At 33.8% G+C, this 12,889-nt stretch overlaps 2 protein-coding genes across 6 annotated transcripts; one reads left to right on the forward strand and one right to left on the reverse strand.

Moving 5' to 3' along the window:
* The first annotated feature begins 6,992 nt into the window (after positions 1–6,992).
* On the forward strand, positions 6,993–7,714 carry LOC7474419 (LOB domain-containing protein 21). The gene has a single exon (XM_024609304.2). The coding sequence runs from the start codon at positions 7,121–7,123 to the stop codon at positions 7,610–7,612; it is 492 nt and encodes a 163-aa protein (XP_024465072.1). The 5' UTR covers positions 6,993–7,120; the 3' UTR covers positions 7,613–7,714.
* Positions 7,715–8,457: 743 nt separating this feature from the next.
* On the reverse strand, positions 8,458–12,889 carry LOC7490318 (trihelix transcription factor ENAP2). Of its 5 annotated transcripts, XM_024609300.2 has the most exons (3): positions 11,913–12,889; positions 9,507–9,600; positions 8,458–8,907 (listed from the first exon to the last, which is right to left on the reverse strand). In XM_024609300.2, the coding sequence occupies exons 1-2, from the start codon at positions 12,619–12,621 to the stop codon at positions 9,509–9,511; spliced, it is 801 nt and encodes a 266-aa protein (XP_024465068.1). In that variant the 5' UTR covers positions 12,622–12,889; the 3' UTR covers positions 8,458–8,907; positions 9,507–9,508. The 5 variants fall into 5 exon arrangements, with proteins under 5 accessions (XP_024465068.1, XP_024465066.1, XP_024465071.1 ...); XM_024609298.2 differs by having other exon boundaries at positions 8,458–9,600; positions 11,913–12,888; XM_024609303.2 differs by lacking the exon at positions 9,507–9,600 and having other exon boundaries at positions 11,913–12,885.

A 12,889-nucleotide genomic window follows, 5' to 3' on the forward strand; every position in this document is an offset into this window, starting at 1 on the left:
AATATAAAGTTAGGTCAATGTTATGAAGGCTAATGGAATCTAAAGCATCCCTTGTTTTGCTCAAATTCCTACAAAGTATAAACATGAAAAAAACAACATGAATATAAACCATATATATTAGTGATAAATCTAATTTTAAAAAATTAATATCATTGTTAATAAAAAATAGTAATAATAATTTTCAATATTATTATTAATATCATTGTTATAGAAAATAGTAATGAAAAAGAGTTTTTTATAATTGGGTGGTTTAATTAATTAAATTGAATAATGTTCAATTTGATTCAATGGTTTTTCAAGAGCGGAACGAAACATGTGGAATGGAACTGGAATGTTCCGGACAGAATTTAGCCGAAAAATCCGGAACGGACCGAGATTTAAAATGAGATGAAATTTGTTCCGTTTTGTTTCGTTTTTTGAATTGGTATGGAATGTTTCGGCCATTTCCAACGAAACGGAACGAAATTGACAACCTTGCTTCGGGTAATACACACGACTTAAATACGGATTTTTTTAGGACTGCAAGTTGATCTTTTGTGACTTGTACAGTAGTGCTCTGCCACGGCATGGATTTTATTATAATCATTTTATTTCGTTCTTTATTACCTTGATATGTTCTTCAGAAATTTAAAAAAAAATGTAGAAAACATGAATATTTATGTGCTCCTTAATTCGAACCCGAGCTTGTGAATTGGATTGTGGGAGTGACGACTCTAAAGTTTTTAATTTAGTTCAGTATTTCTTTCTCATATCTAATCTTTTTTTAATCTATTAACTAGTCTACTGGAAATCTAAAATTTGATACAAGTCAAAATGCACGGCGATAGCATGTGAGACAATAGACGCATCCCCACTGTACAGCTAATTAAAATTATATTTCTTATAGTTATTTTTTAAAGTATTTTTATTAAAAAAAAAATTAAAATAATATTATTTATTTATTTTTTAAAATTTATTTTTAATATCACACATAAAAAAAACTTAATCTAAAACAAATTAAAAAATAAAATAAAAATTATTTCTTAAAAAACACTTCCCAAATGTCCATGGCAAATACTTCTTGATATTTAACAAATGTATAATCACAAGAATGCTTCAAAAATTAACGGCGGATGCTTGCATTGACCATATCAATGTGCTTCAGAGATTATGTCTATCTTACCCCCACAAAAAAAAAAAATTAATCCAGGCGTGATATAAAAAATAAAAAATCTGGTGAGTGCCAGTTCGTCAAAGAGGGGGAAGTACCTAGGCATCCCATTAGAGACAAAAAAAAAAACAATGGGCTGAGAAAAGAAAACAAGTGGGCTTTTGCTTCATCACAACACCTATTAAATGAGAGCTTTAAGCCCTCTCAGCCCGCGTTGACTGGATTGGGTCGGCCCTGGTGAGTAGCTCGTCTTGTTCATGTGTAGCTGAATAACATTTTAGATAGAAGATACCCTTAAAGTGAGGCGGTAGCTAGTAAGTAGGTTTCTTTTCCATATTATTATCATACATGCAATATTAAGAGGAGGCGTCAAGAAATACATACATGCATACATACATGCATACAGTACCACAAAAGAGAATCCAGATAAAAGAGAACCAAAATATTTGAATGCCTGAACTTAATTGTCTGAAAAAATTGCGCCATACTCAGACTTCCTTGTGTTTAGTTTATGCCAAAAGGGTCGGCGAAATAGAACCGGGCCCTAACTTGACCGACCAACATGGCATTTCAGGGCCATTGCAGGACTCTTTTGTCTAAGAAGCACCCACTTGGTGGCAATTAATGAGGGCTAGGTTGTGCTACTTGCTTGCCGTCAATGTTAAATGCTACTTTCCGGTCGCTTGAATGATCATCGCCATAGATCTGAGACAACCACTGGATCAGTTCGCCGGGGTCCATAACTTGCAATTTTGTAGAGTCATGTTAAAGATGCCACGTCAACAGGATTCAAGCCCATGTCAAACCCATTTAACTTCATCACCTTCGTTTGAAGCCCATTTTTTTATCACCTTTCCCCCTCTTCCAAGTGTCCCTAGAAGTCAACCGTATAAGTAACCATGATTTAAAGAGCTAGACTTTATCTTGTCCAGACCAGTAAAGGGAAATCAAAAAAAAAAAAATTTGTTGAAAAAAATGACTCAGATCTTAATTGTCTTTTAAAAGTTGGAGCACCTGTCACTTTCCCCCCCTGGTTTGGGTGGTGAACACTACCACTTAGCTACTAGTTTCGGTGGTCCTACAGGTCCTAATTTTAACAACGAGCAAGTGCTTTATTAGAGTGCAGTTTTTGGGGTTTGGGGAAGAGGGTGATGATAATTTTGCAATATCATCCACACGACACAGGAAAAAAAAAAAAAAAAAAAAGGACCTCAGCTATCTATCTATGATCAAGACTTGTATTTGGGCCGACCCAATATCCCTCTCCATCAAACTTTCTCTCTGGCACGTGCAAGCCACTATCCGTTGATTTCGAGGGCCATCGATTATTCTGGCAGTGAAAAGAATCAAATGGGTGGCGCGTGAAACACGATGCTAGACACGCCTTTCTTTTTGGGGGGTTTTGTTTTTTGGAAAACGACGGGCATTAAACAGGTGGACCTCTCGAAGGAGCATGGAGGCAATTATCATATGTCCTTTTTTAACTCCCTACCACAAAATGTTTGAAGAGACACTTTTGTATCTCATCCCTTGGATTGATAGATAAAGATGGATACAATATTTTTAAATTTAGTATTGTTATTTTTTAAAAGTATTTTTTTATGTTTAGATATGTATTAAAATAATTTATTTTATTTTTTTAAATTTATTTTTAATATCAATATATCAAAACAATATAAAAATATAAATAATAAATAATTTTAAATAAAATAAAATAAATTTTAATAAATCTCTAATTGAGCCGCACTATAGGTAAACAGAAAAACCAAAACTCGTCAAATTTTATAAACTTTTTGTTCGTGTAAGATTTTAAGTCCATGATTCAATTACTTTTCAATATTTTTTTTTATTTTTAGTTTAACGTGGGTGTTCAGGCCAGTTTGCGCGCACCTCGACTAATCTCACGGACCCTAAAGTTAACGACCATGTAAGCCTCCAGTGACCATCATATAAGCAATTACAGGGCTCGAACCTGAAACCACAGAAGGAGCAAATCTTTTGATCCCAAGCTCTTATCACTGTGCACCTTTATATTTAATGCATGCTAAAGTGCACCTCTAGATATGAGATGTAAGATTGTAAAAAAATACCAGGTTTTAAAGGAAATTAAAGCACTTCTCATCTACTGTTGTCATGAATTAGATGTTACTAGTTTAATTCCCCGCTTTGCTTCGTGGGTAGAGTGTTTTTTATCAATTAAAAAAAAACAACATAAATGCTGTTAATTTTTTTCTTGTAAAAAAAAATTATAACTATAAATTAAAAGGTTAATACATCATTTATCATCCCAAATTTTAGGCACCTAGGAGCGTCAAAAAAAAATTGGATTAGGATGTTTTACGGTTTAAAATTATATTTTAACACCAAACATCTAAAAAACATGAAGGTAACCTAATAAACTAATATCCCAATTTAAAACATACCTAAGTCAATATAAAAATACAAAATCAAACTAAAAAGATTATCTCACAAGCCCAGTTTATTTTTTTCAAGTAAAAAGAAGATCAAGAACCATGACTATCAAACTTTTCTCATCAAATAGAACTATTTAATACTAAGCTTGACCATTTTGGTTGTCATAATCATGATAGTTGACAATTTTCTCTAGTTTAAATTGTTTTTTATAAAGGTGTTCATAGATATGTTTGATTGAGTATGGATCCATAATTTTATTCAATCCAAATTTTGATATTTTACAATTTGTATGATCAATTTTTTTTTTACATGAGCATCTTTAATATATCGGGTTGGACTAAGTTTTTTTTATGAATATTATAATTATTCACAAGTTGAGCTTATATTGCTAATTATCATAAGTCCACATTTAGAGGCAAACCTACAAAATGGATTGTAGGTAACTCGACACCCCTAGTGTTGGGTCTATTTTTCATATCTTGCATCACCATTAAATTTTAATTACCTCCCTCTCCCCTCCAGCAAATAGATAGGTCTTTTTTTGTTACGTCAAATAAATCTAATAGGAAATCTACTAACAAGAACATTAGAGTTAAAAAATTTCTTTTTTAAAAAATAAAAATCAATAATAAATCCATGTCAGTATCAATGTATAAAGACAAAGGGAGTATATAATATACAGTTTGGGATAAGTGAGTTATAGATGGGAAAAAAAAATTTAACACCCTAGCTCTCTAGCTTTTTTCTCTCTCCTCTCTCAATTGAAAAACTTAAAAATAAACAAAATGAGATTGGGATCAAGATGAGAATTATTGCAAATTTGGGACCAGTCATATTTTTTTTTATGTTTTGAAATTGAGTATTTTGTATTTTAATTTGGTATTTTTACCATATTTGCAGAAATAATTTCATCTAGTTAGGTCATAAAAGAATTCAATTAAAATAAAAAAGGGTCATATGCTTCACTATTCACCATTTGAAAACCCAACTCTTTTAGTATTTTGTATAACAATTAGTTTAATTAGTAAAAACTAGTATAAATGGTCGCACTACATTGTGGCTTGAATCAAAACTTTTTTGAACTCAAAAAAATACCCAAGCCACAATAAATTATTCGCATTATTATTAAACTGGGCTTAATGGGACAACTTTAAAACTCTATGACTCGACTTTTTATCTGATTCGGGTTTAAAATTAAACAATATGAGAGTTATCATAATGTGATCCAGTTTACTTGGGGAGTCCTATGGCAACCGAGACGACCAATAAAAAATATAGTTTGACTTAAAAAATTTTTAAATATCCTTTTTTTTTAATATCGAGACATTAACATATTTGATCGATATGAGCTTTGTAACTTAACTAGTCAAATTCATGATCCAATTAATGAACTCTAAAAAATTTATTTTTTAAAACTATCGTTTACTTAATTATATAGTAATAATAATAAATACTTGCAAAATCGAGCACAAACTAGATGTCAATACATATATTTGAGACCACGCTACCTACTTAAAAAGTAAACTAAAATTTTTTTTGAAAATAAATTCAAAATCAAACAAGTATTAAATGATAAAACTAAAAAATTAAATGAAAAAAAAAATGAAAATATATATATAAAAAAACTCATTTCCTCCGCTGTTCATCTCAATAGTTAAGGTCCGTAAAAGAATACAATTTATTTAGTTGTTTTGGGTAATTTCTTAAATTTAAATTCTATTTTCAATTATTTAGATAGAGAAATTTTTATTTATTATTTATGGCAACATTTATTGAATTTTGGTCACCAAAAATAGATAAAAGATATAAAAAAAATCAACACTTCCCTGTACGAGAAGATTTATCGAAGAGTAAATTTATCCACTAAATTGGCTAGTATCTAAAATATAGTGTTTACCGTATAAAGTAAAAACTAGGATTAAAAATAAATTTCGTGTGTTTTAACAATAAAATAGAAAACAGATAACAATGTAATCAATTGACCGGCGTAAACAAGCAAATAATCCTTAATTTGCTCCTGAATTTAGTGTGTGTTTGGAAGTGGTGCAAATACCTTTTCATGATATTTTAAATTATTTTTTGTTTTAGATTATGTTTTTTAGATTATTTTTTTATGTAATGGAATTAAAAATAAAATCTAAAAAATAAAAAAAAATATTATTTTAAATAAAAAAACTTTAAAAAATAACATTTCGCCATTAAGCATGCCTAATTTAAGAACGTGGAAAGTGACAACATCCGGGCAGGGTTTGAGCACCGCAGCCAGTTCTATTTTAAGCATTTTTATTAATGTCTAATCAATTACCAGATAAAAGAAAGAATCTTATTTTATAAATCACTAGAAAGTAAATTCTCGCAATGCCCAGACTAGGAAAAAGGCTTGGTTATTTCGTATAGATTCAGGCACCAAGGGAGTGCATAGCACCGTGTTCTTAAATATTTTTAATTTTATTTTTATTTAAAATAATTTTTTTAATTTTTTTAGATCGTTTTAATATGTTGATATCAAAAATAATTTTTTTTTATTTTGATGCATTTCTTAGCGAAAAACATTTTGAACCGCTACCGCTATCACAGTCCCAAACATGGAAACAAATTCTGAATTTAAAATTTTATCGTAATCTTTTTCCCTTTTCGTGAGAGCATGGATAGCCATCTTAATTTTTATTGAACATGTTAAAAGGAAAAAGCCCTGTATCGAGGAACAACCCAGTATGGTCTATGGCTCTGTCTCTCTGTAGTGATATTTTTTCTTGGCTACCCCCACTCCACCAATTCATGTAGTTTATTTGTTTTTGTGCTTAAAATAATTTTGAATTATTTTTATTTAATGATATTAAAAATAAATTTAAAAAAATATAAAAATATATTATTTTAATATATATATATATATATTTTTTTTTTAAAAATAAATAAATAATTCTTATCGCAATCTTAAACAACAGGACTTCTCACCCTCGGGGTTTCCATCTTGTGGACAGGGCCAATTTTCCTGAGGGTGTCTACTTTTTCTTGTGAAGTTTCTTTTCTTCAATCATATTCAATGAAATATCCCATCCTTGTTGATGAACCGTCATGTCCCGTCATAAATTACCACTAGATATAATGTTGTCCCCACGTTCTATTATTTAGACCATTCTTGCAGGAATTCTTTTTTAGCTTTCCACACTTCTCATCTTGCATAACTGTAAAATTTGACATTGTCAATTTGTATGGCTGGCTCCAGTTTAATTAATCAGTTTTTAGATTTATGATTTATTTGATTATTAATTTTAAAATTTTAAAAAATAAATTGAGATGTATATAAACTATCTGGATATATATAATTAAAAAAAATAAAAATGACATAGTCATTTATTACTGCTGGTTGTTTGGCCCATGCAAGTCCTGTACTAGAACATGTGACCTAGCACGACAATTGTACTGATAGGCTAAAAACAGCCTACATCTACAAAATACCTAAAACACTGTTACTTTAACCTATTTACAAGCCTATTTATACAAGGTAGACAGGAGGAAGTAAAGGACATTATAGAAGTAGATGTTATATCAAGTATGAGGAACCACGAGCCTCGTGCAAGCTCTTCATGTGCAGCTTGTAAGTTTCTGAAAAGAAGATGCACTCCTAATTGCATATTTGCTCCATATTTTCGCTCAGATGAGCCTAAGAAGTTTGCCAAAGTACACAAGGTTTTTGGTGCAAGCAATGTGAGCAAGATCTTGATTGAAGTGCCTGAAGAGCAACGTGAAGACACGGTGAATTCTCTTGCTTATGAAGCTGAGGCAAGGCTCAGAGATCCTGTCTATGGTTGCATTGGTGCTATAGCTTTGTTGCAAAGAAAGATGGTTGAGCTGCAGGTTGATCTTGCCATTGCTAGAGCTCGTCTAGCTCGCTACGCTGCCAATTCTCCTCCTCTCTTGAATGATCATGGTAGCATGATACCAACTTTCGCTGAATTTCCTGCTTGTGGTGGATTGGTTGACAGTTTTAGCCAGAATTCATCCGATACCATGAATGATTTCAGCCAATTCCCATATATATTTTAATGGATTTTTCTGTTTTTCTCTCTCCTATTGCTCATGTAATGTAAATTTGAAGAATCTTCCTTTCAAGTTATGTTCCCAATCAAGAATTAAGATTTCTCTGAATTCTTGAAACCGTGGATGGTAATTGAACTGAATCCTGGTAGTACTATTAAAGTCCAATCTATAGTTCAGTATGAACCAAGTGTCCGTACATTTATGTACTGCGTAATTAGTTTCTGCAGATTACAGATTAATTTCAGAGACACCCAACCAAATTGAATCATCAATAACATTCCCATACGCCTTGGTTGTCCTGCTGTTATTGCGTCGCCATAAGATCAGATAGAAGGGATTGTTGAGCAGTCCTTGGCATATGAACTGGCTGGGTAGCAGGGATTATTGAGAAGTTCTTGTATATTGAGTTGATAAGTGGTTCGGAAAAGTGACCATAATTTCCATCTAGAGCCAACAGTGTTGCGCATTAAAACATCAAAACTGCCATCATGGAAACGTCCTGTATTCAGCAAGACATAGCATTGGCTAATGATGCAACCAGCCCCACAAAATGCCCATTCACTTTAGTCGGTGCAGTGCGAATCCAAAGATTAACGTGGAGGCTTTGAAGGCAAGTGAGTTCATATACACTAACAGCACTTCCCACAAGTCAGAATTGGAAGTATCCCAGTCAGCTTCCGAAAGCCAAAAGTAAATAGCTCCATAGAACAATTTGATCATGCAAGTGAGCATATAGATTAACAACTTGTTTGCATACAACCGATTCACATAGGCCACAGCCAAAACCTCCACAGAAATTTATTTCCCACATCATTCCGAAAAATCTAACCAAGTTTGATAATAGTGAGTGATGAACAGGAAAAAGGTTATCTTTCATTGCCACTTTTATCCTCGGTTGTCCCATGAACATCATTCGAAGGAGAAACATGTTAAATCAGCACTGAGTAGCGTGTATCGAGATACAAGCTGATCACATATTTATCACTTGAATGAAAAATAACACGCCTAAGAATGTAAGGAGCTGACACAGGTTACAGCTTTTGGAAGATTAGAAAGTACAGAAAATCTTTAGCATAACAACCAATGATGCATGCAGAATAACGCTACAGCCAAGAATATGACTGGTAGGTCATAATCATTCCTTAAAAGCTTCATCTGTTGAAGATGTGACAGCCTCAGGATAACTAGGCAGAGGACTTCCACTCTTAAGCTGGAGATGAAAAGAGGGTTTCATGGAGATATACACACTGGAGCTCCCCTTTGAAAAAATAGGTCTCTGAGCAATTTCAACTACAACTTCCCTGTTCAAAGGGTCCAGAAACCACCAAAAGTTTATCAGATCACAACTGGAATACGATTTCAAGTTTAGCAGCAACGTAGGCACGGTTTGGTGATATCAGGTCACGATTGCAAATCCAGACATGAAAATATACAGAAGAAATAATGTTTGTGATGCATGTGTGCATGCCCAAGCACATGCATATGTCTGAGTGTCACTGTGAGTGCATACGCATAGACGAACATCTCGGGTAGAGAGACAGACAGACAGATCAAATGCCAAACAGAACCCATCTAACTACTGTGCTGTGCCAAATCAAATATGATAAAAAAAAACTAATGTCTTTGCTCTATTTAATCAAATCTGATAAAGTTGTAGATCAATAAATACTCGTGTGTATGCATGAACAGAGCACTTCAAATTCGTAGTTGGAGATCAAATGCTTGATGTACCCCGAGTTGGACTTCCTTCAGTTACACAACATGAATCCACAGATAGCCAAGAGTTGAGCAACAATTTCTGATTCTAATTAAGAAAAGAGAACATTGTAATTGCGGAAAGAGGTGAGGGGGAATTCAAGATTTGCATAGAAGGTTACAAATATGAAACATTGCCCTTTACCATCACCAGCATGGAAGCCAAACACGACAGTCAAATTTGAGTATGCCAAACTCTTCAACAACTTCAAACGATATTAGCAGCTCATCACACAACCCTGTAGAGGTTTTGGTTTCACCAAAACAAGGAACCGTAAGGAAGTTTCTTGGGGTCCTGTCACTCAATGATCGTGCCATGATATTGTTAATCAAGTTCATAAGAGACTAAGCAGGTGGAAGACCAGCCAATTGTCGATGGCTTGAAAATAATTCCTATGTTACATTACACAACAAGCAGTAGGTGTGAGTAAAAAACCTAAAAAACCAATTAAACCGAGAAAACAAAAAAAAATAACCGAAAAAACCGAATTGAGAAAAAAATCGAATTAACTGATTAAAAAACTAAAAAAGAACTCTGGTTCGGTTTCGGTTTCAAATGTTTAAAACCGATTGAACCGGACTAAACCGGTTCAACCAACACTTAAAAAAATGAGTATAAATACTCACTTTTCTTCCCAACCTTACCTAAACCAAAGCAGCCCTCCCCCACCCCCCAACTTTCTATCTGCCTCTCATTTCTCTCAAGAGCCAACTCTAAATCAAACCCAAAAGTAGTTCTCAACATCTGAATATAATCACATATTTCAGGTTCGTGAAGAGATGAAATGGAATGGTGGATGAAGTTATTGGTTGTTGGCAGACATGCTAAGTGGAAGGTTCCATCCAAATATAGTCGGCTATAAAATTGTTTTTAGATTATACAAAGCACATAGAATTGATGATGCTATGGAAGTGCTAGCAGCAATGATTGAAAATGGTTGCTAGCCAAATGAAAATACTTACACTCTGTTTCTCGAAGGTATTAGTATTTCTGGATCAAAAGCTTAAGCAATGGAGTTGGCTAATTCTCTTTAAAATATGAATGTTATTTCTGAAGATTCATTCAAATGTTTGAACAAGACCTTTTCTTTGCTTGATGTTTACAACAGCTTTATTTATTCAGATGCTAATAACTAGTTTATATTGTTCTTGGATATCTAATGAGTCAATTTTTTGGTTTTGTTGGTTTTTTAACAACATAAACCGAACCAAACTGAACCGAAATTAATCAATTTAAATCGGTTTTGGTTTTAAATTAAAAAAATATTGGTTTGGTTATTTTTTTCCAGTGTAAACGGAATCGAACTTAAAATGCTCACCCCTAATAATTAGGGCTTGAAAATAAAAAGTCCTTCCATCTTTTTTTCTTTTTTTTATTCTCTTAATATATTAGTATTCTAAATAGTATTATATTAATTTACAATTTAATTACTATTATATTGATAATATACTATTCTATTAATTATTGGTATTTGAATTTAAATATTATATTTTTAAATTTTTTTATTTTTTTAACTTTAAATTATTATTTTTTAATATTATTTTGATAGTTTTAATGTGGTGATGTAAAAAATAATAAAAAATATTATTTTATGTAATTTCAAGCAAATTTTTTTTTTTAAAATAATATTTACTATATTTTTAAACAGGCTCTAGATTTCGAAGCAAGTGTCCATTTTGAGTAACATGAGAGCATTTCTGGCAACAAAGATCCCACCCAGGCAGATTCCGCAACAGGACAGCTTAAGGACTAATGGAAGGCCAATTTTACAGATTGCTCATTCAACCCAACGGGACTTCATGCTATGTTAAAGCCCCACTGTGAGGTACAGCCAAGTCACTTCCGAGCAGTTGCCTGCAGAAATCAGGCAAAGCGTAAGCCCTAAGCTGGGCCCTAACCTAATTAAGTTTGACCACCCTAAACACACATTAGCAGAAACTCCTCTCTATCCCTAATTGTAGGGGAAAATCCACGAATCATAAATATCAGTGTGAACCACAAATTTGTCAAAATAGTTTAACTGAAGAGAATCAGTCCTGAATATCCACATCTCCTGCCTTCCTCGGCATACAACGGGCAGAACTAGAAAGTTAGACATGGAAGTTATTTCTAACACCCAAATAACTCTTAGTTTCCTAATTCACTTCACCTAAAGTGTACAACCATCAACAATTCATTAAGTAATCATTTTGCACGCGCCCCCCCCTACTAATACGTTCAAATGGAACCTATCCAGTTTTTACACTGTAATGGTTGGCCATAAATGCAGAGGTGCGGGACGCTCCTACATAATACAAAATCTTATAAACAAGAACTGGTAAAGTACTTTGGACACAACCCCACAAGCGGAAATGATACACGAGTCCTCTAACATAGCTCCAAAACGTTCAAATGAAACAATTTATACCATGGAAAAAAAATCAAAGAAATAACATAAGCTATCAATCAAGAAACCAACCAGTATTAAACTGACAATTGCAGCAACCCAAGACGAGAAAACTCAATATCACAAGAAAAGAAAAGCAAATTCCAAGATTTCATTGAACAAACCTGAACTCGATGTGAATTTATCGCGTTTGAAAGACTTCTTTGTGTGATCTAGCTGAGCATCAACAAACATATTCAGTCTTTCAAACTCAACTTCTTTAGTAAACTCCATCCTCTGTTTCTCCAACTCTATCATTTGCCGTTGTCTCGAACTCTCAATTCTCTCGGGTATCTCTCCAAACTTCAATATCGCTCTCGCTAATTCCCTACACGCAGCCCCATCAGATAAACCTACATCCTCCATTCTATGCCGTTTCTTCTTCAATCTCTCTTCAAACCACGCCATATCATCCTCGTCGTCATCGGAGGAGCTCTCACTATAACTTGCCAAACCTGAAAACATCCTTTTTTTAGGCTTTTTCTTTGACTTCACTGTGAAAGAGGTGGGTTTCTTGTCTGTGTTAGTAGTATTGCTGTTAGTGCCGATGAGAGAATCGAGACGGTTACAGAGCGGCCAACTTAACGGAGGGGGTTTGGATTTTTCTATCTTGTATTTTTTCTTCAACATAACGATACGGTTTTTACACTGGACGTCGGTCTTTTTAGGTTTGACGCCGTTTTGACGGTTGTTGACGGTGTCGGCGACTTCTTTCCAGTCTTTTTGACCGACGTTACCCCTGTTAGGATTTATGTAACGGTCACCCCAGGCTTCGATTAGTGTGTAAGGGCGCCATCGTTCTAACAGTCTTCGCGACAACCATGGTGGGGCCATGTGGTGGTGGCTGAGGGGCTATGGTGGCGAGTGGTTGTTCTGGGAGCTAAACTCCGGCGCCGGAGGGAGGAGGGAGTGTAGTACTAGAGGAGAAAAGAAGGAATTGTAGGATTGAAAGAAGAAGAGAGAGGGGACACGGGGGAGGGCGATGGCCGTGCATGGTGACCGGCGGTGACGTCAGCTCTCGTCATGGGGTTTTGGACGGGAATGTAAATTTTGTTTTTGAACAACAATAATTGGATTATTACTATTTCTTTTATTATTATTA

This window comes from Populus trichocarpa, chromosome 10, assembly GCF_000002775.5.
Source record: "Populus trichocarpa isolate Nisqually-1 chromosome 10, P.trichocarpa_v4.1, whole genome shotgun sequence".
Lineage (NCBI taxonomy): Eukaryota > Viridiplantae > Streptophyta > Magnoliopsida > Malpighiales > Salicaceae > Populus > Populus trichocarpa.

Bases quoted from the DNA above. Each gene is read 5' to 3' on its own strand.
- LOC7490318 (XM_024609300.2), bottom strand. From the start codon at position 12,621: ATGGCCCCACCATGGTTGTCGCGAAGACTGTTAGAACGATGGCGCCCT. The intron at 9,601-11,912 runs GTTTGTTCAATG...AAACCTCTACAG, and splicing joins TAAATTCACATCGAGTTCAG to GGTTGTGTGATGAGCTGCTA.
- LOC7474419 (XM_024609304.2), top strand. From the start codon at position 7,121: ATGAGGAACCACGAGCCTCGTGCAAGCTCTTCATGTGCAGCTTGTAAG.